We start from the raw sequence: 27415 nt of genomic DNA, 5'->3' as shown, positions 1-27415 counted from the left end.
GAGTCATAGAGTTATACAGCACAGAAACAGGCCCTTTGGCCCATTGTGTCCACACCAGCCATCAAGCCTATCTATTCTAATCCCATTTTCCAGCACTTGGCCAGTAGCCTTGTCTGATATGGCATTTCAAGTGCTCATCTAAATACTTCTTAAACGTTGTGAGGGTTCCTGCCTCTACCACCCCTTCAGGCAGTGTGTTCCAGATTCTAACCACCCTCTAGGTGAAATATTTTTTTTCCTCAAATCCCCTCTAAACCTCCTGCCCCTTGCCTTAAATCTACATCCGTTGGTTATTGACACCTCCACCAAGGGAAAAAGTTTCTTCCTATATACCCTACCTATGCCCCTCATAATTTTGTATACCTCAATCAGATCCCCCTCAGCTTCTCTGCTCTGAGGAAAACAACCTTAGAGCCTATCCAGTCTTTCTTCATAGCTGAAATGCTCCAGCCCAGGCAACATCCTGGTGAATCTCCTCTGCACCCTCAACTCAGCATAATGTGCGAGTCCATTGCCACCTGACGTCCAGACAGGAGTTGCGAAATAAACAAATTTCCCCTCCTTAAGTGAGGTGTACTAAGGCCAATCATTGCATCCTATCACTGATTTGCTGAAATCAACCAACTCAGCACCTGGTATTAAACCTAGGACTTTTCCGTCCTAAACCTGCTGTGCCAATGGGAAGCTATACGCCTGCTATAAAAGTGGAGTTATGCCACAAATACCGCCTCACTGGGATTTCTATATGACCATTTATTATCTATTACTTTTTAAAATTCCAATTGGAAATCTTTGTGCTCTGACTTTATTTCTTAAAATTTTCACTGCTGAAAGCAGTAAATAAATCACTCAAGCTACATTCTGTAAAGTGGAATAGGAGGCAATGGTTAACCTACTGGAAGGTAATGTTTAGCCTGCTAACATGAGTTTTTGTGCGGTGTCTTTTGGTGTATTCTGAAAACTGCAGTGGAGATTGTGTGGAACTGAGTGAGTGACTTTCTATTGTAAAGTGTTGTTTCAGTTTTTAATTGTCACCAGAAGGAAAACTGTAACACACAAATGTAATTATACTGATAAATTTCTGCAGTAATGGGTATGGTAGTTTAGTGCTTATGTTACTGGTCTCATAATCCAGAGACCTGGCATAATGATCCAGTAACATAAGTTTAAATCCCACCATGGTATCTAGGGTTAATTAAATTATTAAAATTTAAGTTAAAGTAAATCTGGAATAAAATATTAGTCTCAGAAACGGTGACCGTGAAACTCCCAGAGTGTTGTAACAAGCCATCTAGTTCACTAATGTCCTTTAGGGAAGGAGGTCTATTGTCCTTACCTGGTCTGCCCTACAAGTGACTCCAGAGACACAGCATATGGTTGACTTTTAACTGCCCTCTGAAATAGCCTCGCAAGCCACTCAGTTGTCTCAAAGGATGGGCAATAAATGCTGGCCTAGCTCCATGCTCCTTGGACTCCCCAGCTTCCAAAGTCACACAGACCAGCCTCGAGTCCCAGAATGCCACTCTTCTAAATAACAATAATAATGAATGCAATTATAGTGCAAAACGTCTACAGTAATAATACATTTAAGTAAAACTGTACACTACCAAAAATAGTGATATCCATCTATCTTTATTAAGTCGTGAGTCTATGTGCATTTCTATTTAGTACTTGCTGTATTTTTTTTTAACAGTCATACTTGTGCATCATTATCACATCAATTCCATCACACCCAGGTATCATGTATTTTTTCCTCATGCCAGTAAGTTAGTTTTAAGCTGTATGATATGAATGCAGATTGGCAAAAAAATGGGAATAACAGAGACACACAATGAGAAGGGATCTAGCCAGGGTAGAATAGAACGAAAGGTTGACAGCAAGAGCTGTATCGGAACAATGGGTTATCTTTAAGGACGAGATGCTTCAGGTACAGGCTAGGAATATTCCAACAAGGGCGAAAGCTAGGGGAACCAAGAACAGGGCTCCTTGGATGATGAGGCGAATAGAAATTATAAAGAGGGTGTGTGATGCATGTCAGGTGAATTCTTCAAGTGAGAATCAGGCCATATGCAATAAGTTGAGAGGGGAGGAGAAGAAAATAAAACTGGCAAAGAGAGACTATGAGAAAAGAATGGCAGTCAACATAAAAGGGAACCCAAAGATCTTCTACTGGCATGTAAATAGTAAACGAGACCCGCCAACTGCCAAGAATGAGGCATATTAATTCTGTCATATGAACATTGATTTTAAACTTGCTGGAAAGAGAAGGCCTGTTGCAAGGGCCGCCAGACACTTAGCTGAAAAACATTTGCATACTAACAGACAGTGCTTGTGGAGACAAAAGGACCATTCCCTGACACATTCAACCCACAATGGATTTTGATCACCAAATATTGAAGGTGTAAGGAAGAGCATTCCAGAGACTGCTTAGGTGATACAATCCAAAAAAGCTAAGACTGGTTAAACCAGCTGGTTACATGACTAACTGGCTGGTTCAGGGTTTTTTGAACTAGCCACAGAATTTTTGAACTCAGAGAGACTGTTTGCTCCTGGAGTGAGAAGATCTCTCCTGTCTGCTCCCATTTCTTTCTCACAAGCCTCTGGACCCACTGAGGACACATGAACTTCAAGTGAGAAAAGTTTCCTCCTTTGAACAAGGTTTAAGAAGAATACTGGGCCCCATCGAAAAGCGAGACCTACCTACAATCAAGTACTTTACAGCGAGCTCGATAGAACAGTAACCAAAACCACCTTCAGATATTGCCTCAAACTTTTCCACTTTATTTCTTCGGCTCTTTTCTGTCTCTATCTGAATGTGTGTATCATGTATGCATGCTAGTGTGGGCGCCTCGCGTATCCCTAGGCGTTGACCGAATTAGAGTTTGAGTTTAATAAAGTTCAACTTGTTTTCTTTAAACCTAAGAAAATCTGTTTGGCTAGTTTCTTTGCCTTATAATTGGAAGTTAGTGAACAAGGATTCACTAAGAGGGAGCTTAAAAAAAAAGGTGTATTTAAAAATGAAAGCCTATTACGGTAAGACCAGGTGAAGGCTGAGAGGAAACCCTAGACCCCTTTCTCACCTGCTCATAACTGAAATTTGGGGGCTACCGTCCTGGATTTGACCCACAGACAAACGAGAGAAATTGGAGGTGGGAAGCCAAATTGTTCCCAATCAAAACAGAGCAAGATTCCAATACAGGTTTTCTTGTGGTTGTGTGTGCTTGAATCCTAATATGTCTACAACTGAAGCTAGTAGCTCCCCGAGCCAGGGTGAAGTATCTTGGGATAAGTTAAAAGCACTGTGTAAGGAGGAGTTGAGGGAAATCGCTGAGCCGTGTGGGATCACTGTATGTGGCAAGGCTAGGAAGTCTGAACTCCTAAGGATAGTGGCCAACCATTTTTCCCTTGATTCTGAAGAAGCAGAAACAGGGTTAGAAGTAGACTCAGAAAGGACATTGTGAGCAAAGATACATTTGGAACAAAGGAAACTTGAATTTGAGGAGAGAGAGGGAGAGAAAGAACCTTTTAGAAAGAATATGAAGAAAGAGAACTAAGGCAGCTTGAGTTAACTAGGGGGCGACAGAGTAACCCCAGTGAAAGCATGGCCAATATGGAGGAGCGTAATTCAGGGCTGGGTACAGAATTGTTAAAACTATCTCAACTAATCCCAAAATTCAATGAGGAAGATGTGAAAGAATTTTTTGTGTCTTTTGAGAAACTGGCAAGGCAGCTAAAATGGCCAGCTGAGACGCGGCCTCTTTTATTACAAAGCCAGCTAACCGGAAAAGCCCATGAGGTTTATTCCCTGTTGCCAGATGAGAGTTTCATCAAATTATGAACTGACAAAAAATGCTATCCTCGGGGCATATGAATTAGTACCCGAAGCCTATCGCCAAAAGTTTAGAACCCTCAAGAAGCAAGTTAATCAAACTTATCTGGAGTTTGAAAGAAGCAAGCAGCTGTGTTTGATAAGTGGCTGAGGGGTCTTAAAGTATAGCTCAGCTATGAGAATCTCAGAGAAGTAATTCTGTTAGACGAATTTAAACACTCTCTCCCATTCTCCATAAAGACCCATGTAGAGGAGCAGCGGGTTCAGAGAACCCGGCAAGCCGCCGTTCTGGCTGATGCGTTTGCATTAATTTATAAGTTGGTTTCCCAGGGAAAAACCTTTCCTAGTCACCCCCACAAATCCGAAAAGGATAAAGGGTGGGAAGGTGATAAGAGCCCAAGCAGTCCTGGGAGAGAAAGGAAAGGGGACACAGGGGGCCCTCATCTAGCCAAAAGGGAAGGTGCTGTGAGCAGGAGTGAGACCTGGAGACCTGTGTGCTTCCATTGTAATAAAGCAGGTCATCTAAAAGCTGACTGCTGGAAACTAAAGGGAAAACCTGTAGGGTTAATCAGGGCACACCTGCTCAGTGAAGACAGGGCCCTGATGGAAAGAACAAGCTGTGGCTTTGACTGCAGTAAGAGTGAGACCCAGGAAGCTTATGGCTGCAAGTGCAGGAAGAGTTAATTGGGTTCCTGAAGTTTATCGGGTTTTGTGTTTGAAGGGAAGGTAACCCCATACCCCTCGAGTGGGGCAAGCAAGCCCATAGTAATTCTCAGGGACGCAGGAGCCACTAGATCCCTTTTACGGGGAAAAGGCCTGACCTTTCCCCCAGTGCGTGCAGTGAACATCAGAATGGTGGTGAATGGTATAGGAGGGCAGTGTATGCCTTTACCTGTACCAGGTGTACTTGGAATGCGACCTAGTTTTGGGACCGGTGACCGTAGGGATTGCCCCTAGTTTGCCTGTGAATGGGGTTGACCTGCTCCTATGTAATGATCTGGTGGGGGTGAAGGTGGTAGCCACCCCCCCAGTAGTGAAAGGAGGACCGCAGGAGGTCAGAGAGACAGGGCAGTGGCAGGAGATGGTCCCCTGCAGTCTCCCTGAATGTGTAATGAGTGAGGCCATGATCAAACTGGCTCCCCCAGAGGAGACTGAATTGGCACTGCAGGCAGATGACCATGAGGTCTGTCTATCTGAGACCTTCTTTGGAAAGTTAGGATACCCAGGGAATGAATTAAATGGATTTTCCCTAGCTGAGGCTCAGCAAGCCGACCCAGTATTGAGAGAGTTAGCACAGGCTGCCCAATCTGAAATTGAAGCAAAGGGAGTCCCTGATTGCTACTACTTAAAGAATTAGATACTGATGAGGAAATTGAGTTCTCCTCACAGACCTGAGAGCAAGGAGTGGACAGTAGTTCACCAGTTAGTGGTGCCGCAGAGGTACTGTAGAGAAATATTAAGAAGGGCCCACAAGACTACAATGTCTGTACATGTTGGTATACGAAAGACCAAAGCCCACATAAGACTGCAGTTTAACTGGCCAAAATTCCACAAAGATGTGCAGTACTGCAGGAGTTGCCACATGTGCCAGGTTGAGGAGAAACCCCAAACTACAGTGAAACCTGCACCCCTAAGTTCTGTTAGGAGGACCCTCCAGCAGAGGACTTGTGACCTGTAAAGGACCCCTGCCGAGAACAAAAGGGGACAGGCAGGCACACGGCTAGTAAAAGGTTAGAAAGGGAAGGGGAAAAAGCAACCAAGAAGGCAAGTTAAAGGAAGTCCGGGAGGAATCCTGGATGAAAACCCCCTACTGTCAGGTCAGCCAACCCCAAAATATTTGAAAAGTTAGACCCCACATCCTCCTATGTAAATGCAGACACTAGAATCACCCCACCAGAGTTGCTAACAGCATTTACAGTAACCTGCAGAGATAAAGAAAGACTTCCAGGGGGCAGAGAAACAGTAAGGGTGGTACCTCACCTAGTTGAAGTGCCACAGGGGCGTGCAGTAGAGTCTGCACAAATACCTGCAGGCAGGAGTGTCCCAGAGGACAAAGGGGAGATTAGCAAAGAATCCTCCCCCACAGTCATAAAAAAGAGAACCACCCATCCCCTCAAGTTGAAAGCCTTTGCATGACTCAGCAAAGCACAGAAAGAGAGTTCAGGATAAACCCACCCACTGTTGACTCTCCTGAGAAAAAAATTTCCAACTTAGGGCTAATTAAGTCTACCGCCACTAACCCGCCTTTGCAGACCTCAACAGGAACAAAGACCCTAAGCAGTCATGAAATGGGCAAACTGAAGAAAAACTTCCCCAAAGAAGCACATGTTTATTGGGATGCCAAAAGGGGGTAGTTAAAAGGGAGAGAGACACATATTTTTTTCCCTGCATCTTATATTTTCTCTCTCGACCCTTTGTAATGAAATGCGCTTTTCTCAAATCGCATTTCATTCCGCTGGGTGTGAAGGTGTCATGCAGACCCCCCACCTGCCAAGAACAAGGCATATTAATTTTACCATATGAATACTGATTCTAAACTTGCTGGGAAGAAGAGAAGGCCTGTTACAAAGGCTGCCAGTTAGCTAAAAAAACATTTGTATACTAACAGACAGTGCTTGTGGAGACAAACGGACCATTTCCTGACACATCCAACACACAACGGATTTTGATCACCAGACATTGAAGGTGTAAGGAACAGCATTCCAGAGACTGCTGAGGTGATACAATCCAAAAAAGCTAAGACTGGTTAAACCAGCTGGTTACATGACTAATAGGCTGGTCCAGGGTTTTTTGAACTAGCCACAGAGTTTTCGAACTCAAAGACTGTTTGCTCCTGGAATGAGAAGACCTCTCCTGTCTGCTCCCATCTCTTTCTCACAAGCCTCTGGATCCGCTGAGGACACATGAACTTCAAGAGAGAAAAGTCTCCTACATTGAACAAGGTTTAAGAAGAATGCTGGGCTCCACCAAAAAGTAAGACCTACCTACAATCAAGGACTTTACAGCGAGCTCGAAGAACAGTAACCAAAACCATCTTCAGATATTGCCTCAAATTTTTCCACTTTATTTCTTCGGCTCTTTTTTGTCTCTATCTGTATGTGTGTATCGCATATGCATGCTAGTGTGGGCGCGTCATGTATGCATAGGCGTTAACCGAATTAGAGTTTAAGTTTAATAAAGTTCAACCTATTTTATTTAAACCTAAGAAAACCCGTTTTGCTAGTTTCTTTGCGTTATAATTGGAGGTTAATGAACAAGGATTCACTAAGGGGGAGCTAAAAAAAAAACAGCGTGTTTAAAAATGAAAGCCTATTACTGTAAGACCAGGTAAAGGCTAAGAGGGAACCCTAGACCCCTTTCTCACCTGGTCTGAACAGTAGTAAGAAGTGGAGTGGGGCCTATTAGGGACAAAGAGGGCAATATATGCTTAGAGGCACAGGGCAAGACTAATATATTTAATGAGTACTTTGTATCAGTGTTCACTAAGGAAGTGGAATCTGACAAAATATCGGTAGAAGCAGAGAGGGTAGAGGAAAGGGATAGGATAAAAATTGAGAGGGGGAAGGTACAGGAAAGGCTGGCTATGCTTAGTGTAGATAGGTCACCTGGTCCGGTTGGCTTGCATCCCAGGTTGCTAAAGGAAGTGGGAAAGGAGACAGCGGAAGGGCTTGCCATAATCTTCCAATCTTCCCTGAATACGGGAAAGGTGCCAGATGATTGGAGAGTGGAAAATGTGACACCCTTATCAAGAAAGGGTGTAAGGACAGTCCTAGCAATTACAGGCCAGTTAGTTTAACATCAGCGATGGGTGAGGTTTTAGAAACAATAATCAGGGAAAATATCAACGGCCACTCAGAAAGGTTCGAGTTAATTAGGGATAGCCAGTCGTGTTCAACTAATCTAATTACATTTTTTTTGAAGTAACAGAGAAGGTTGATGAAGTGAATGCAGTGGATGTTGTTTATAAGGATTTTAATAAAGCATTTGAGAAGGTACCACATAAAAGGCAGGTTAATAAAATTGAGGCTCATGGAATAAGAGGGATCAATGTCCAATTGGATAAAAAATTGGCTTAAGGACAGAAAACAGCGAGTCGTAGTCAATGGTTGCTTTTCAGACTGGGGAATGGTAGACAATTGTGTTCCCCAAGGGTCAGTGCTGGGACCACTGCTTCTTTTTGCTATATATAAATGACTTGGATCTTGGAATACAGAGTAGAATCTCAAAATTTGCTGATGATACCAAACCTAGGGGTGTGGCAGGACATAGGCTAGCGGAGTGGACAGACAGGTGGCAGATATAATTTAATATTGACAAGTATGAGATGATGCATTTGACAGAAGGAATAGGGAGAGGCAATATAGACTTAATGACACAGTTCTAAAGAGTATGCAGGAACAGAGGAACCTGGGGTTGCAGGTGCATTGATCCTTGAAGATGACAGGACATATTCAGAAAGTGGTTAGTAAAGCATATGAGATCTTGGGCTTTGTAAATAGAGGCATTGAGTACAAAAGCAGGGATGTTATGCTGAACCTTTATAAAGCTCTGGATTGGCCCCAACTGGAATATTGCATCCAGTTCTGGTCACCACACTTCAGGAAGGATGTGAGGGTCCTTGAGAGGGTGCAGAGGAGATTTCCCAGAATGATTCCAGGGATGGGGGATTTTAGTTACAAGATTACGTTGGAAAAGCTGGGTTCTTCTCCTTAGAACAAAGGAAATTGAGGGGAGATTTAACAGAAGTATATATGATTATGACAGGTTTGGGTAAGTTAGACAAGGAAAAACTGTTACCATTAACAAATGTACAAGGACTAGGGGACACAGATTGAAAGTTTTGGGTAAAAGATGCAAGGGGAATATGAGGAAGCACTTTTTTACATAGTGGGTGGTAATGACCTAGAACTCACTGCCCACAAGGGTGGTGGAAGCAGATACGATCAATGACTTTAAGAGGAAGTTGGATGGCCACCTAAGAGAAATGGAGGCAGGTCTTCGGGGATCAAGCCGAGGAATGGGACTGACTGCATAGCTCCGTGGAGAGCTGTCATGGACTTGATGGGCCAAATGGCCTTCCTCTGTGCCGTAAATGACACTATTGGGGGAATTTTATGCAGTCTATCACAGTGGATTTAGTGCCGCACAGGGAGATACAATTAGGCGGGAGGTGTTTTGTTAAATTCCCAACAGCAGGATATTTTACAGGAATTAAGGTTGGCGATGAGTTTGCAGCATTCCAAGGTTCCCTCAGTGCAGTGGCAGATTGTAGCTTTGCATTCATTTACATGCCATGAATACTCATTACCCTACGCATAGTTAGGATTTAGTCCTACCGGCCAGATTAACTGAATGGCAAGTGATATTCCCATGCCACCCAGTGCATGAATGTTTCAACGTTGTGTGCAACAGTCGGATTTGTGCAGTTGAGTCTCAAGACTATGCTCTTCTCTAACTCAGCCGCTAAACTAACAACAGCATTGGAATGAATGTTTGCCTCCAGGCTCAGCACCAGCAATGGTGAATCATCTCAGGGAATGGTGGTGACGGCATGGGCGGGATCTACATGGAGCAGCAGGGGAGGGAAGGGTAGGGCTGATCGGGTGCATGGAGGAGCAGGGGAGGGTGGAGTGGAACATCCAGAGTGTTGAGTAGTTGATGTTGATGGTGAAGATGCATTTTGCCTGATGTGGGGGTGGTGGGTGGATTAGATTAGCATTGTGTGAAGATATTTGGCAAGGGCCTAAAGGGAGGAATGAGTGCTGTCGATGTCGGGGAGTTGTGGGACAAATTGAGGGAGAAGTCACAGTCAATGGGGGCAAAGTGATTCTGTAGGGGGGAAGGTCTAGACTAATGGGTGTGAAATCGACAACTTCATATGGAGGGGAACGGGACTCAGCAAAGATGGTCAGTTCGATGTAAGGATAAATTCAAGGATAAGAGTCAGCATGTCGATAGTAACACAAGTAGGAACAAGGAGAGGGATGGCTTGAATACATTGATGATTACACTGTGCACAGTAATGGGGGGAGGCTCAATGGTAACGGAGGGAAGGGTAACGGTAACATTGGGTGGGTCAAGGGTGATGGGCTCAAGCTCGAAGGCAGCAGGAGGAGGTTGGAAGTTGGGGAGATTTCTCCAATGACAACGGAAACCACATGGACACTCAAGGAGAGGAAGGACAGTGGGTGTGTCTTCTACCTGGCTGCAATTTGAAGGCAGATATAAGGGAGCTGTTCATTGCCTTGATGTTTCAGCTCGATAGCAACAGAGGGATGAACCGCCGCACTCTGCTTATTTGTTCAGAAGAGCTGCAGTGAAATGGATATCATATACCCAATTTGTCTAGTACCACAGAAAGAACAGCAAAGGCAGAGACTAAGGAAGGCTCTTTTCTCTCAACTCATGATGCCTGAGTGCCAGCAACAGGCAGAACAGGAAGGTGAGGATGCTCCAAATGATAACATCCAGGAATGGCCTTCTCGAAGACGGACACTGGCTCATCATCGCATCCTCAGGCCAAGGACAAATTATCTACAAATGTCAGAGAGGCAATGCCAGACACGCCTAAGGTTATGTCACGTGATATGTCACAGAAATTTGTCAGATCCTGCGGCATGACCTGCAGGTGCTCGGTTTCGGTGGGAATCGCATGCCAGTTGCCCTCAAGGGGACTGCTGCACTCAATTTTTTTTCCAGTGGCTCCTTCCAGGGATCCACGGGCAATATATGTGTCATCTCGCAGTCTGAAACTCACAGGTGCATCAAAGAGGTGATCAATGCCCTTTTTCGACGTGCCAATTATTTCATCTACTTACCTGTAGATGAGGACTCCCAGGCAGCAAGGTCTGCAGCCTTCAGCGCCATTTCTGGGTTCCCTAGAGTACAAGGGGTGATCGACTGTACTCATGCAGGCGTTAGAGCTCCCTAGGACCAGCCTGCTGCATTTGTCAATCGCAAAGGTTTCCACTCTTTAAATGTGCGACCAGTTTATGACCACAGGAGACGCATCATGCATGTTCGCGCATGTTTCCCAAGCAGCTGTCATGACTCCTACATTTTGAGGAACTCCCAGCTACCAGCAGTTTTTGAGGAACCAGACGGATGGATCCTGGGTAACAAGAGTTATCCGCTTTGTACGTGAATGATGACACCAGTACGTCATCCCCAAAGCGCTGCTGAAGAGAGGTACAATGTTGCTCACGCATCCACTAGTACCATCATTGAACACACCCATTAGCGTGCTGAAAATGCGATTCCGTTGCCTTGACCGGTCTGGAGGGGCTCTTCAGTACGCGCCACAGAGGGTGTCATGAATAATCGTTGTCTGCTGTGCCTTGCACAAACTTGCAATTAGATGCGGCAACATTCTGCAGGGGGAGGAACAGGAGGAAGATGAGGAAGACTATGAAGAGGGTGAAGAGGAGTACAACAATGACAATGATGCCATCATCGATATGAGGGCCAGGGAGAGACATGCAAGGGACATCAGGGAGAACTTCATTTATGCACATTTCCGCCAACAATAAGCCACATCATTGAGGACCATTAGAAGGAGAAACATAACAATTCCTGACAGAAATTCCCTTTTGCATGAGATCTTATTCATCTGTGCAATCTTAATGAAGCGTTGCTGCACTTTCATGTGATTGGCAATTGAAATCATCCATGGGTTATGGTGAATGCAACTACACACCACTGCAAGCAGCGTTGTTATGACTATAGAAAACAAAAGTAAGGCATGACAGTATTGGAAAAAGTTATTAGTCATCAATCGGAAAACAGCCATCATGGAAAAGTGAAGGTTAAAATGCCAATGAGATATGGAAACTGGACTTTTCCTAAGATGCTTGGAAAGCATCACTGCATTCCTTCCAGAGGCCTCAAAAATTTCTTTGTATCCATCTGCAACCAAGCAAAACATTACTGAGAGTGGATAAAATTTTGAAAGAAATAAAAATGTTTTAATCTTTGCATTCGTTAACATTTCTACATCGCCTGTGCCACCTCCATGCTCAAAACTGTTTCAATTTCCTTTTTCTCCCACTACATCTAGGTACTACCCCGACATTAGCAGCTGAGGTGGAGGCAGTATGCTCAGTGCACTGCCTGTTGCTGTGGATGATTGTGGTGGGGCGTCCTCTGGAGGAACGGGGCCTCGATGGCTCCATTCTATTGGGGGACTGCAGCACTGGTGCTTGAGTGTCCCCGTGTGCTCACCTGCTGGAAGTAAGGGAGTTAATGCTGGAGGCGGGGTGGGGCAGGACGAGACGCTTCTTACCCTGGGGGTGTCCTGAGAGGAAGGCCCCAGGGCAGCTGGCACTCTTCCGTCCTCCATCTGTTTGCACGATGGCACCTGCCTCTCTCCCTGAGGGAAAGGAACACCTGGAGGGAGGCCCAGGTTCCTCGTCCCCCTCTCGCTTAGACTCTGCTGCATGGAGTCCATGGCAACAGCGATGGAGTGCAGGTCAGATCGCATATGGCTCGAGTGGTCAATCAGACTCGCCACGGAGCTCATCAAACTCTTGACTGAGGAAGCCATACGCTCAAATGCCTGGGACATGGCAGACGTCATGGCTTGCATAGAAGCTTCCATGGCATGCACAAAGCAACACATGACCTCAAGCATCTCCAACATATTTTCCACGTGGCTTTGCTGCACATTCAGCAGACTTCTCGTAGCAACAAACAGAGGATCATCGTGAGCGTGCGGCTCAGCAGGGGCCTGGCCCACAGCAGTCCTCCGATTGTCAGGGGACCCAGCTGGCACATGCTCCCTCAGCTGCTGGGATGTGTCTGTGCCATGCACACCAGCTTGTGACCCAGATTCTAATCTTAAACCCACCCCCGCCCGCGAACCGTGTGGATGTATCTGCATTGGCGGAGGTGGAAGAAGAGGCAGGTGATGGTGCACCCTCTGGGGCATTGGCTTCTTCTTCCTCCCCAGAGGAGTCGTCTTGGGCCACATGGTGTCTGCTACTCGAGTGTGGACACCTACAGTGGAGATGCAAACAAAGGCACTTTAACATGTGCTTCACATAAGTTCACACAATTTCAACATATAGATGACACTTCATCCTCATGCCTTATGGCTCCTGCTTCTCCATCTCCGCTCGTCCTATCTCCCTCTCTCGCAATCTCCAAAGCCTTCTCCTCAGCCGAGGTCAGCAGCCTGACTGGGAGGATATTGAGAGGGGTAGAAGAAGTGACAGACCTTGGAGTGCATGTCCACAGGTCCCTAAAGGTGGCAGGACAGGTAGACAGAGTGGTGAAGAAAGCATATGGAATGCTTTCCTTTATTGGCTGAGGTATAGAATACAAAAGCAAGGATGTAATGCTGGAACTGTATAAAACACTAGTTCAGCCACAGCTGGAGTATTGCATACAGTTCTGGTCACCACATTACAGGAAGGACATAGTTTATCCGGAGAGAGTGCAGAGGAGATTTACAAGAACGTTGCCAGTGCTTGAAAGTTGCAACTATGAGGAAAGATTGGATAGGCTAGGGTTGTTTTCCTTAGAAAGAGGCTGAGGGGTGACTTAATTGAGGTGTACAAAGTTATGAGGGGCCTAGATAGAGTAGACAGGAAGGACCTGTTTCCCTTAGCGGAGAGGTCAATTACCAGGGGCACAGATTTAAGGTGATTGGTAGAAGGATTAGAGGGGCCATGAGGAAAAACTTTTTCACCTAGAGGGTGGTGGGTGTCTGGAATTCACTGCCAGGAATAGTGGTGGAGGCAGAAACCCTCAATTCTTTTAAAAGGTACTTGGACATGCACCGGAAGTGCTGTAACCTGCAAGCTATGGACCAGGTGCTGGAAGGTGGAATTAGATTAGGCGGCTATTTTTCAGCCAGCACAGACACGATGGGTTGAATGGCCTCCTTCTGTGCTGTAATTTTTCTGTGGTTCTATGTCAGGGAACCTCCCATTCTAGTACGCTCACGCTGGTTGTGGCTTCATTTCTCCTGCAACAGACAGTGCAGATTTAATGACATGGCAATGATGCATCACAACCATTGCATATATGCATCAACATCACTCATTCTGCATTGGCTTTTGCAAGACACATTCAGTCACAATGCCAATCATCATCATTTAGTAGATGGCACTAAGGCTGCTCACGCCTTTGACTGCATTCCTTGCATACCCTCTGCCTTAATGACACCTAGCCATGGAAGAAATCAGTGACGCAGCCTCGCCAGGACCACTTACCTCGTTGATCTGAGCAAGTCATTGATGCGCTTACGGCTTATGCACCCTTGTTCTCAGAGGTACCCCATGGTTCAAGACCTCCTCCGCTACCTCCAGCCAGGCTGCCTTGGTGAGGCGGGAGGGTCTTCTGACTCCATCTGCAGGGAAGAGGACCCTTCTGCCTTTCCCTGATGGCCTGGAGGAGAACTTGCAGGGAGGCTTCACTGAACCGTGGGGTGGGACGCTGCCTGCTGGCTGCCATTTGCTTCACTTTGGTTGGAGGGAAAATAAATGATGTGAAGTTGGTGGTGAGTTTCACAAAACAAGGGAAGCAAAAACATTTTGATTTAAGTGACAGCTTCAACTAAGTTAGTCTGAATATACTTACATGAAAGGAAGGCTGCTGATCCTTGATGCTGCAAGCACAAAATGTTTTATATCTGTGGTGATCATGATGCTTGGGGCAGTGACGGCGGGTTCCACCAAAGAAAGATTGCCCCTGACACATGAACCCACATGTTCCCCATTGCTACATGGCTCATTAAAATACAAAATTGCATTGGAAACGGGATTTGTGGCAGGAGCAGCAGTTACAACATCTACTCTGGTCAATTGACACCCTCTCTGAACTAACACTTTGTCTTTCACCACACTATTAACATACTGTTTGCCTTTATTCCATGACCTGGTCAGTTATTCTTTGTGATCTTGTCCTATCAACACCTCCCTGTTGTTATCTCTTGTCCTACCCCCTTTAGTTGCTTAAAACCTTTTACATTTCCAACCTTTACCAGTTCTGATGAAGAGTCACTGACCTGAAACGTTAACTTTGCTTCTCTCTCCACAGATGCTGCCAGACCTGCTGAGTATTTCCAGCATTTCTTGTTTTTACACCACGTTATCGAGTTAGGAATGACACTTCCTTAAAATAGTCCACAAGATGAGGGTGAAATCTTTCTGGTTAGCTGCCTTTCAGTGGATTAATTTTTTTTCCAAAAAACAGTTGATTATTTTTTGTTTTACCAGGAGGAAGCCCCCTGCGATACCAATGCACTGAGAGCAAAGCGTTGCACAGGCGTGGCATACGTAGGGTTGGCAAACCGCGCAAGCGCGGGCCCTGCTCTGGGCTTTAAAAGTTGTTAGTGCGGCCGCTCCGCGGCAGAAACAGAATTATCCGGAGTCAGGTGCAGCAGAGACAGGTACCAGTACTTTTCGCCTTCGCATCTGATTGAATGGCGCTTAATACGCTTTTAGAGCCTGTTGCGATGATTACTTTGTTTCTCTACTGTTTAGTCTGTTTAACTTTATGTTTTATATAAGTTGTGAACATTTTTTGCATTAAATGTTTGGGGTGCCAGTTTTTTTTTTGTTAGCTGTCGCGGTAAGTGCAAGAAAGTGGTTTGAAGCTCCTGTAACTTAGCCTAGTTGGCAAGCTTTTATTAAAGCCTATTTGGCTGTCCTTTTGCTTCACCATTGTGAGCAAAGTTCGATTTTTTTTTAGGTGCTATTCAAGTTTTTGTTTTGCTCTGTGTTCTTCCTTTTGTGTTGGCAAATGCCTAGAACTTGAAAGTTGCCCTGTTTTAGCAACAGTATATGATTGCTGAAATAAATGACACCCAATGGGTGTGGTGTACTCCTCTTCCCTTTTGGCTGTCATTGACTTAATCTTGTGATCCAACCAGCAGTTTAAGGCTTAATTTGGGTGAGTGCTTGGTTTAGTTTAAATTAAACTTGTCTTTTTCCTGCTGTAATGAGTTATTAATGATTCTGGCTGCTACTCCTTTCTGTGTTGATTTGGTATGTTGGTACTTGTTTGTTTTAAGAATGTTGTCAAACCTGTTTCCACCCTTCAGCTAATGGCCTGAGCTACAATCACTATTGATCTGAGCAAGGGAGTGTAAAGGGAGGGGAAGATGGGGATGGGTTTCTATTGTTCCTGTTGTGACCTGGAATCTCATTATCTCAACTTTGGAGTAAAATGTCTAAATATTTTCATATTGGCTTGTATAAAATACTGAGCTGTGGCTTTATTTGGGAGCTCTTTGCTCAAACTGAGACTTCTCTGTTACAGGTGTATTTTTTTTTCCTGGGAGATGTTGAATTATGCTGGGGTACAGTTCTCTTGACTGCTGCAGTCCTCTGATACCTGTCCAAGTGATCATTTTTTGGACAAGTTATCTGGAGCCAATCTTGCTTGATATCATCAGCCACCCACTTGCCTGAAGAGGCTGTAGATAGTAACAGAGCTAGATTCTCTCTCTCTCACTCTCTCTAAAACTCTACTTATACCTACTTTGATCAAGAATCACCTGTCCTAATATCTCCTTGAGGCTTGGTATGCAGCACCTTGGAATATTTACTACTTTTAAAGGCATGCAAGTAGTACAGTAAAACCTCACAGTATTTTAACTACTCAGTCTCCTACTCAATTGCCGTCTTGGCTCTGACAAGTTAATTCAACTTAAATTTTTTTATTTGTTTTATGGGATTTGCCCTTGAAGGTGGTGGCTTTCTTCAACAATCTGGTCTAAGTACAACAATGCTGCTTCTAGGGAGGGATCCTAAAATTTTGACAAGCAACAGTGAAGGAATGACAATTATAGTTCGAAGTCAGGATTGTGTGACTTGGGGAACTTGCAGATGATGGTGTTCCCATATGTCTGCTGCCCTTCTAGGTAGTAGAGGTTGTGGGTTTGGGACGTGCTGTTAACATAGCTGTCACTTGATAGAGGATTGAACCTGGTGTCCATGTAGCTTCTGGCTTCGTTCTGCATAGCAATGCACCTGCTCCATTCTGATTTGTGTGCACTTGCAAAATCGTGGATTATGAATGCTGTGTAAACTCATCTGTGAATGAATAAAAATAGTTAATCGGACTAACTGGACTTGTGCATTGAGGAATTTTTTTCCCTCTGAATTTTTTTTCCCTTGGCAATTACTAATGGCTGCTATAAGGAACTGGTAAATGTATTGCCTTTCTCTGCTACTTTACAGGGCAAACTTGGGCTATATTGTTCAGAGCAGAAGATCCATCTCTGCTTGTATGTTAGATTCTAAACTATAATAGAATGCACCATTCTTTTTAAGATTCAATGCTCTTAATATTGTTACAATAGATTGGTAGTTTTAACATGCAAAATTTAAAGGAATTTTAAATTATCAAGTTTTCTTATTTTAGGTGATTAAAAATGGCAAAACCAAGTTCTGGAGTGAGGGCTTTCCAAGGATTGCTGATTTTTGGAAATGTAGTCATCATGGTAAGAATTGGCTAAACTGTTTTGGCATTGAGTATTTGAGGAGAATGGCACTGGAAGCTAGGCTTCCTACCAAAATGTAGAAAAATAAATATTCCTATATATTTTTGCATATTTATAAACCCTTCAATATGATTTCACATTTCCAATTCACTAGTGATTAGCATATTGCTATTTGTTTTTTTTTTCGCTGTCTACATCAAACTGGGTGTAGACTTCAGGATGTCTGACAAGTAGCAGCGATTCCAGAAGTACCAGGCTTCTGGGATCAAGTATGCATATGTTGTTTCCAATGAGTTGTATTGCATACTTCAAAGTAATCCAATTTGCTAGCGCTCTTGTATTATACCACAGTCTACTGAATTAATTGATCCTTAATGAGCTGGCATGGAATTATCCTCCATTTTACTTCAAACCAATTTCAAGTATGCAGTAGGTCTGAACTTTCTCTTGGAGCACTCTGACCTGTTCGATCCAGTGCTTTTTTTGAAAAAACTGCACATTTTGGCTAGGATGATTTGTGCTACTTTTTTTCCACTTTGTTTGAAAGGGGTGTTTCCAGTAATGCTGAATCTCAATTCACCAGCACCAACCCCTAATAAATCTTTGTTGCTGTACCAAGCCCATTATGCTTTAAAGTGCCTGACATGTCTTCTGTCCAGTTTTCTTCCTAGTTGAGCCACGTTTTCTCCCCATCTTTCCCCTTCCCCTACCCCTGGGATGGTGCTAACACTTGAAAAGATAATTTCTGTTTCCAGTGTCCCTCCTTGGGTAACTTGAGTTTCCCGAATCCTAAATCTAATACTACTTGATGTGGATTTGGATTTTTCTCCCAGCTAACCCTTAGTTTTGTAGGTATCAGTCTGTCTTGTTAAACAAAATACCTAAACGGACAGTGGGGGCAAACCTTCTAACCTGTAAACTGGGTAGAAGAGAATGCAAACTTTACTGTTTGGTTGAGTACACTATCTGAGCTGAATCTGCCCTACTATCTAATTCCTATTCAGGAAATTTAATTTTGAGTTTTCCTCTTTGTATGGCAGTGAATTTCCTTCTAACTGAGATTCATACACTTGGTATTGTTAATGAAACTGTAGGTATGTTCTCACTTGGGTGGTTCCAACATTTCCCAATTACTGGTTGGGAGTGGATGGATTCCTTTTCTAACCATTGATGTAATGTGTGCAAGGAAGAAACTGAAATAACAAGTATCTGTGCCAAAAGAATAACTTGTGTGTTTTAATATGCGTCTACCTATTAAATGTTTGTTCAAAGATGCATTTTGTATTTACATATTTGGTAATTGTATAAATTCATAACTTTTAAGTCACTGCAAGATGGCTCTGTTTGAGACTCTTGTTTAAAATTTCCCATACAACAGGACATTTTGAACAATCAGGATTTTAAATAGTATACCTCAAACTAACTTCTAGTGAAGGATGTAGAGACTCCACCCTGGAACTAGTCATGGACAAGGATTGTTAACATGCTAAACTTACACTTCCAATGACTTGGTTGGTAAAAGGCACAGCTGAGTGAATTCCATAAAAACAAGGAAGGTCCCATATACAAACTGTGCATGCTGAGATGGCTGATCTAAGTCATGGTATAGGTGCCACAAATGGTTAATACTTGTGTACGCACTCTGTCCATAAAATGTTGCTGGAAACTGAGTGGGTGAGTTCAGATATTGCCATGATATCTTCCCCATGGCCAGATAACCTTATCTAGGTTTGCATTTAACAAATGAGCATTTGGAGGAGGGAAAGGTGGCCCATTGCTTTTCAGCTTCATCTGTTGGAAATTAAATGTCTTTTTGTGGGGGTGGGTTGGAAGAATTAATAACACTATTTACTAATCATTTATATGGGCCTTTTCATAATGACTACATCTGATTTATTTTGCATCCATTGCACACCTTCTGGAATCTACCACTGATGCTCCTGATTAGACTAATGGAACTCTTAACTAATCTTTATAAAGTAATGCAAATACGAACTGCATGAGAATTTTTCATAAGATTGTTTGATTTCTGGAATTTGAGTAGGACTATCTTTTTAAAGAATGATTTGAATAGTTTCTTAGTATTGACCTTTTTTTAGTTGCAGTTTCTTCACCATGTAGCTGACCACCTCCATTGTAAGCCAGAAGACCAGTTCAGTCCATTTCTTTAAATAGTGGCCCTGTTCTAAGAAGAAAGGTCCCCATTTGAATGGCATGATGCACCTTGAGACAAAAATAAATTCTTTATTAATCCTCTTTGTGTTTGCAGCTGTGTGGCATTGCATTGACTGCTGAATGCATCTTCCATGTTTCGGATCAGCATGGCCTCTGGCCTTTACTTTCAGCTGCTGACAATGATGACGTTTTTGCTGCAGCTTGGATTGGACTTTTTGTTGGCTTCTGCTTGTTTGTACTGAGCATAGTCGGTATATTTGGTGTCATGAAATCAGCCAAGAAACTTATCTTAACAGTAAGTTTGAATTCTGCCTAATGAGTTGAGATTTGTGAACCAGTTCTTGTTTGCTTTTAATAATAGATTTGCCTCCCCCAATAAGTGACCAGGAATAACCTCATAATAAGAAATAGGCTGTAACCATTACCATAAGCATTGATTCCAGCCTGAAACACATCCAGGGGTGGTTTCCTTGGTCATGGCATGGAATTTTATTACATCTGGTTGTAGGTTTTACTGCGACTGCTACTAAAACAGCAGCATTTTTGGAAATTCTGCATTAATATGGTGTTTAATGAACAGTACTGTCATGCAGTGAATTGCCCATATCTACTTAACTGAAATATTAACTAAATGTTGGATATTCCTTTTTAAATAAGTGAACAGTCATACTTAACACATGTCTGTTCTGATGTATTAAATTATTTTTCTGTGGTGTGATGGGTTCAATTGGAATAACTGTGGTACAAACCCAACTAATTAATGGAATTAAGTCCCAGGGTGCCTGTTTGAATCTAACAGTGCACCCCTTTTCTTGAAGTTAGTAATTTAATCTTGCCCATCAGAATAGCATTGCTGTTTGCCAGAGATTTTAGTCCTTTCCAGTTTAAGGTGCATATTGACCAGTAATCTCTCCTTATTCTTTTTCAGTACATTATTCTGATGCTAATCGTCTACATCTTTGAAGTTGCCTCCTGCATCACAGCTGCAACACACAGGGATTTTGTAAGTAACCTTTCTCTTATTCACTAGTACTTGCCTATTAATTTCATTACTGACTATAAAGATAATCTGTAATTGGTCAAATAAACTCTAGCTAAAGGAATGAAAGTCCTATCTAGAGTGGATCATGATCAATCCCAATGTATAATTTTTATTTGGCAACCTTTGGAAGTCATAAAGATAACAGGACAAGGAGCATAAAGTAGCACTGGTGCTATAGGATAATGGGTTTAAGGAAGCTTTACTCTGTCTTGTATCCAATAACAAACCTGGGAGTACTCAATGTTTCCACTGGTTACCCAAGGTGGGGAAAGTTTCTCCCTGGGATACTGGCCCATTTATCTTGAGTACTTGCAGAACTGAGTAATGGATGAATTGGAACAAAAACAAGAAATGCTGGAATCACTCAGCAGGTCTGGCAGCATCTGTGGAAAGAGAAGCAGAGTTAACGTTTTGGGTTAGTGACCCTTCTTCAGAACTTCCGAAGAAGGGTCACTAACCCGAAACGTTAACTCTGCTTCTCTTTCCACAGATGCTGCCAGACCTGCTGAGTGATTCCAGCATTTCTTGTTTTTGTTTCAGATTTCCAGCATCCGCAGTATTTTGCTTTTATTTTAATGGATGAATTGGAAGCTTGTAGAAGTGCTATAGCCTATGTATTATAAAATTGAAATATCTCTCTTAGCTCAGTACATCAAGTTGGCTAATGCAGATGGGAATCTGAAATAAAACCTGAAAATTCAGCTGTCAGTATCTGGCAAAAGTTAAATGTTTTGGCAGCAAACATTGAGAACTGTGGCTGAAATGAATTGTCAATGGAATGCAATAGTTGACTTTTAATTTAACTCCAGTTCAACACAATCTTAGTAATGCACAAGACTATATCATTCAATAATCAAGGCCTCCTAATTGTTCATTATTTAAAATACAAACTCTTGTAAAATATCAACCTTCATTGTTTTCATAAAATCAAAAGGATTTGTATCCAGTTTCGTGTTTATCTTTATCCAAAATAAGCTTGTAGCAACTGTCCATCTAAAGTCTACTGGTTTTTAGGTAAATTTGTCATTTTTAAAAGCATGGTTCCTGGCTTTATTTTTCGAGGATCAATTTTTAAACTAGACATCCTAAAACCCAATTTAAACTTGCCTGTTTCCCTTTGGCCAGAATGTAAAGAAATTATAGATTGTTGAAATACACAAGGTCCATCAGCATCTGAGAAAATTCAGCTTGACATTTGGTGGGGGGAAAAAAGGACTTCCCCTGAATTGTTAAACCTGTTTCTTCAGATGCAGAGTTTGTTTTTGTATTTTCCTATGCCAGAAAAATATGATCTTTTCCGGGTTAGCCTATTTCTGTTGGGATTTTCCAGTAGATATAAATACGCACAAAATATTTTAACACACTTTCCCCCCCAAAAAATTATTTTGCAGTTCATTCCAAACTTCTTCCGCAAGCAAATGCTCCAGTTGTATGATAACCGAAACTGGCAGAATGAAGATCAGTTCAGAAACTATGTAGGCCTCACCACTGCCTGGAATAATATCATGATCGATGTAAGTAAGGCAGGAGAATGAACTTATGTATATTGATTGAAGTAGGCTAGTAATTTGATATTTAGATGGAATGAGTAGAGCATTTGGGATAATTTCATTCTAGTAGAGATGTGCAAGGTATAGATTATTGGTATTCAAAATCCAGAAAGTGGGGTTTTAAATGAAGGTTATAAAAAGTCTTAATCCTGTAACCAACAGTGCAGGTCAGGATATAGGTCTCAGAAAGTAAGCCTTTATTTCTGGCTGCTAAGAACCTGTGCAACTATTGAGATTAGAGAAAAATGACGTCTTAAATCCAATAAATGGAAACTGTTGGATAGATTGATCGACACCTGATTTGTTAACTTTGATAGTTGGAAATGGCAGATGAGATGCACGATCCCTTTGTGGGTTATCTGTGTCCTATTTAGAATTTAGATCTTTGTGGCTCATCCTCCGTTTCCCACTCCATCTTTCCACTTTTTTTCTTAGTTTGCTTATCTGGCTGTTGGGTTCTGAATTGTGTTTTCATTTTAAAAGATGTATATTTTCAGAGTTGCTATCTATTTCCCACACTGAAATTTTTGCCCAATTTTGAAGAAAGCTTGCCTTAACTGTAAAATCACATAGTATAGTACTATAAAATAGTTCAATTTCCTAGCTGTTTAGATTTTGAGTAGCCAATTTGAGAAATAAAAGGATCTATATTCGATGTAGGAATCGTCTGGGTTGGACAGCGGAAGGGGAATTTACTTTGAACGTACAACAGCTGCAGAACAGACTTTATATTATGCTTTGACTTCTCAGTATGTGCATCTTGTAACTGAAGTAAGTTGTGCTTCATTCCTTGCAGAATAATTGCTGTGGTGTAAATGGGCCAATGGACTGGATTCAACACAACTCTGCATTCAGATCAACCCATTTAGATTCTGACTTCCCCTGGCCTCGAGAGTGTTGTACAACCGACTCAGTTAGACAAATCCTAAACTTAAATGCTTGCAAACTTGGTGTTCGTGGCTTTATTTATGAACAGGTAATGCAAAGATTGGATTATTCAACTTCTAGGGAAAGCAGTTCAAGAGGTGTTAGAGAATTAGAAGCCCCAGTGTAAGTTTTTAAAATATTCACATTCCCAGTGCTGGTGTCCTAAAGACTGAGCCATAGCATAACCTAGCTTTAACCCAACATCTGTAACTTGAAGTGGGGAAAAGATACAGTAATTGAAGGGCCTTTCCTTGCACCATTTTAAATTGAATGGAAATTAATTCTGTATTCACAAATGCACGTTCCATTTTTGCTTTTTAAAAAAAAAAATCATTCTGAACTCCAAGCTGTCACCTGTGCACCAAATCCAAAATAAATTACTTTGCACATAAGTACAAGTAACACTGAAATTACTTTTCATTTGCAGGAATAATATATATTGAGCTCACTTTTTTGAGCAGATTACTCCTAGTTTAGGATTTTTTTTTGGCCATTTTGTTTTCCACAAAAGATTAGGGGAGGGAAAAATAACTCAAACAATGGATTTAAAAAGGCCAAAATGTATTAAAGCCTGGCATGAGCACCACCTTGTTTGCTCACCTGGGTAAGGAGGACAAGCAGATTGTGAACTCTTAGTGGATCAGTCTCCAGACCTAGCTAAAACTTTATCCACAGGTTCAATATGTGTATGGTTTGCAGTGAGGCATCCTCCACTTTTTTTTTTCTCTTGGCCTTGTGTGCACTTCGGTGACCTTGGAGCAGGATCATGAGATGTACACTTCTCCCTTCAGTGACTGGGGGACACTGTTGGATACAAATTATATAGTTGGCAGAATCAAATCCTAATTGGTTACAAAATAATTTCAGTTTATGCCAATTGCATTAGTGATGATCCTCTCAATGGAGTCACTTGATGTCTTTTTATTTTGCTTGCTAGAAGGACTAGGCAATATTTGGAGCCTTTTACAGTCCCAGGATGATTGGAGGAGTCATTCCCAATCATGAGCTCAATGTTCACAATGAGGGGGTGGGAGAAAGGAATATGTAAAGGTTGATAGGGGAGATTCTATGAAACTACTTTCAAAAGGAAGAGTATGACAGCAATTTCAGTTATTGGCTCTTCTGACTTTCCTGTGTACTAGGAAAGGGCAGGAATCCAGTCACTACCTCTAAGGCTAGAAAAGGGGAAGACTAACCTCCCCATGTAGGAGGTGAGGAATATGATCTCGGAGTAGAATTTGAATATTTGCTTTAAGTTGAGCAAGGTGACTTGCTGAAGTGTCATTCATTTTTAAGTTGTGCAAAAACTGATGGAAATAAGTGATCTGTAATTCTGTGCATAATTTGTATCCAGTTTTAACTGGAGCACCCTTTGGAGAGAGTTGAGAAAGACATGCAAAAGGCACTATATCTAGCTCTAATCATGCAGATGCTGCTGTTGCATCCCTGGGTAATCTACAAGTCGAGACCTATAAAAGTGTCTCGGGGCTGTTTTTGTGGGACACCAACTGACACCACAGAAGCTGTGAAGATAACTATGGCGAAGCCAAATTTGCAATAATCCCCAATACAGGTTTCCCCTTGCTCCATTTCTTGTATTGGACATGTGATGAGTCCTGTCCTGGTGTGCTGTACCAACTCTACATGATGTGCTACCATGTGCTCATCATGTTCAACATGGCCAATTAATGCAAAAATGGAAATGTCCTCATCATGTTCAACATGGCCAATTAATGCAAAAATGGAAATGTCCTCTCCTTGACTGAACAGAAAACATAATTTTTAAATAAATTATACTAATAAATTAAAAAGACTGTTTCACAATGCAATGCTTTTTCTAACTTTTTTTTATTTTGACAGGGATGCTTTGACTATATTTCTGGTTCTCTGAATAGACATGCTTGGGGCGTAGCATGGTTTGGATTTGCTATCCTTTGTTGGACTGTAAGTGTCTTCTGTGTGCCTTTTACTCACAGCTAATGCAGCATCCAGTAGGGTGTCCTGTGCAGTGTTCCCTTTTTAACAAAAAAAAATTGCTATATATAGTCCCTTTTTTAAAACCAGAATTGTGTGGCTGTGCACACATTACTCATCACAAAACTAGATCTGCATGGTACCTTGCAGGTTGCCACAGGGCTCAGTGGGAACACTGGTCTTGTGTATGAAAGTTGGTGATCTATCTTAATAGTCCTAGTGAATGTTCCTTGCTCCTATCCGATCTGAGCATTGCACTTCATTGTGATTTTGAAACCTGATGCTGGATTTCAAATCAAAAGCTGCAGGTAGCAATGTTTAACGTGAATCTAGTTTTTTAAAAACTTTTTTTTCTTAAAAGAATGACCTGTGCTGGCTATGGCTCCATTTGGTGATGGCAATTGCTGGCTGCCTTTTTTCCAAAATGATGGTTTGCATGTTGTCTTGTAAATATTTGCATTCAGCTGTGGGAGTGGAGGCGATCACTGCTAAACACAACCTTGAACGTTGTGTATACTTTGCAGTTTGAATTGCTAATTCCAGTTGAGTGAAAACTTGTTTTCTTCCCATAGCTGAGGGATGCTGAGGTAAACTTGAGGCCTGCAATATTGTCCCAGTTGATTCAGCACAAATCCTCTGGTTTATATGTCTCTGTTTGGTTCAATGGCACATGTAATTGAGCCATGAGGAACTTATTCTTGGATGTGTCTTAATTGTTTGTGCTGCTAACTGAAGAAGCTACAAGATGTAACTACAAAGTATACAATCTGCAGAAAATGGGCTTCTTTATGTGTACACTATTTGCAGTACACCATCTCTAACCCTACTAAATTTAATTATTGAATTTGCTTTGACTCTTATTTTTGTACAAGGGGAACAAACACTAAGGAAGAGTGACTGCCTCTTGGACTGAGTCATGGCTTGGGCTGCAAAGAGGGGGGTGGGGAGGAGAGAAGGAACATCTGTTGGCTGTGACTCAGTGGGTAGTCTAATTTCAAGGTAACTGGGGAGTGCTTCACTGCCAGAGAGGCTGTCTTCTAGATTAGACATGAAATGTGCCCCATCTACACACCAGACGGAGGTCCCATAGCACTTTCTTCAAAGAAGAGCCCGGGGTGGGGTGGGGGTTCTCCCTGGTATTGGTCAACATTTATCCCTCTGATAACATTGATCATTATTTGGTCATTATCACAGCTATTTTTTTTATGTTCTGAAGTACAGAACTTGGGATAATAGTGGAGAAATATCTGCTTTGGTGTTTTTTATGGATAACTTGGGATACATTTTGCTACACAAGCTGGCTAACTTTTCTCTCTTTTTCCTATTTCAGTTCTTTGTCCTTGCTGGAACAATGTACTACTATGCTCTACTGGCTAATTAAACTGTGCCATTGGACTTCAAATGTGGACTTGAAATCAAATGGGATTGCAATTCTATCCCCCTCACGGCAATACTGAGGACTCTTAAACTGAACCTGTGAAGTATTGGGAGTTGCAATCTGTTATTTTTTTGTATTCAATTCATTGTCTTACACCTGCATTTGTTGGCCTGGTGGAAAACCTTTAGAAACTGTTGTAGTTCCTGCCTTTTAAGTCCTGTAAATTTGTCAGTGAAATTGAAGCATGCTTCAGAAAACTACAGTCCTCTCCATGGTGTCAGGAATTTCAGCCCGGCAACAATTTATTTTTTGCTTGTTGCTTTTGCCAGAAACTACTGAGTGCTGATGAGAATTGGGTTTTATTTTCCCTCCCTCTAACCTGTCAGCTGTTGGCAAAGTGAAGAGTAGGTATTTTGGCCAATCTTCCAAAGTGACTTCATCTGTATAAGCTGGAGAGTTAGTCATTACAGGTTGTGAAGAATAGATGACCTGTGTTCAACTCTAAATGATCTTTTTTTAGCTGCACTAGTGATTTTGAATTTAGTTCTACAATTGGTTACTTCATAAAGTCTGAATAGTACAAAAATATTAAATTCTATCCGACAGGGGATAGTTACAAAGAAACTCAATCCCTGAAGCTATTGAACAAAAGCATAGCATGCTTAATGGTGTGATCCTTCCCCTTTTCTAATAAGAATTTAAATCTATATGTTTAAAGTAATAGAATCATTTTCAGAAATCACAGTTGGAAAAATTTAAATTTAAAGACTCATTTTCCCTTTGTCTTTTTTTTTTATTTTCAAATAGTGGTGGGACAACTACTTGAACAATAAAATGATCTGTGGCAGAAGTCCCCTTTCACAGTACTCACTTGTGCAGTGTATACCAATATAAATCAACATGTACTATGAGTGATACTTGGTGTGACATTAGGATTCAGTGTAAAACACTGAAGGTATTGTCTTGTAGGAAAGTAAATAAATGCAAGTGCAGCTTATTGGAGGTAATGCATTTAGTATCTTTTCCACCTTCTGTAAGCTGAGTATTAAACATGTAATATGTACATTATGGGGCTTTTATGTTTAATGTA

The 27415-nt window shown here is 42.1% G+C and overlaps 1 protein-coding gene across 1 annotated transcript; it reads left to right on the top strand.

The window, feature by feature from the left end:
• Positions 1 to 968: 968 nt before the first annotated feature.
• LOC137374117 (uroplakin-1b-like) lies at positions 969 to 27415 on the top strand. The gene is made up of 9 exons (XM_068039881.1): positions 969 to 987; positions 15049 to 15221; positions 17201 to 17279; positions 19549 to 19749; positions 20383 to 20457; positions 21888 to 22010; positions 22843 to 23022; positions 24834 to 24917; positions 26278 to 27415. The coding sequence occupies exons 3-9, from the start codon at positions 17211 to 17213 to the stop codon at positions 26326 to 26328; spliced, it is 783 nt and encodes a 260-aa protein (XP_067895982.1). The 5' UTR covers positions 969 to 987; positions 15049 to 15221; positions 17201 to 17210; the 3' UTR covers positions 26329 to 27415.

Source organism: Heterodontus francisci, chromosome 10 (genome assembly GCF_036365525.1).
Source record: "Heterodontus francisci isolate sHetFra1 chromosome 10, sHetFra1.hap1, whole genome shotgun sequence".
Classification (NCBI taxonomy): domain Eukaryota; kingdom Metazoa; phylum Chordata; class Chondrichthyes; order Heterodontiformes; family Heterodontidae; genus Heterodontus; species Heterodontus francisci.
The sequence above is the reverse complement of the archived record's forward strand: the minus strand, read 5'-3'. Positions and strand labels throughout refer to the sequence as shown.

Coding starts and splice junctions, on each gene's coding strand:
- LOC137374117 (XM_068039881.1), top strand. CDS start 17,211: ATGGCAAAACCAAGTTCTGGAGTGAGGGCTTTCCAAGGATTGCTGATT. Junction 19,750..20,382: donor CCAAGAAACTTATCTTAACA/GTAAGTTTGAAT, acceptor ATTCTTTTTCAG/TACATTATTCTGATGCTAAT. Junction 23,023..24,833: donor GTGGCTTTATTTATGAACAG/GTAATGCAAAGA, acceptor TTATTTTGACAG/GGATGCTTTGACTATATTTC.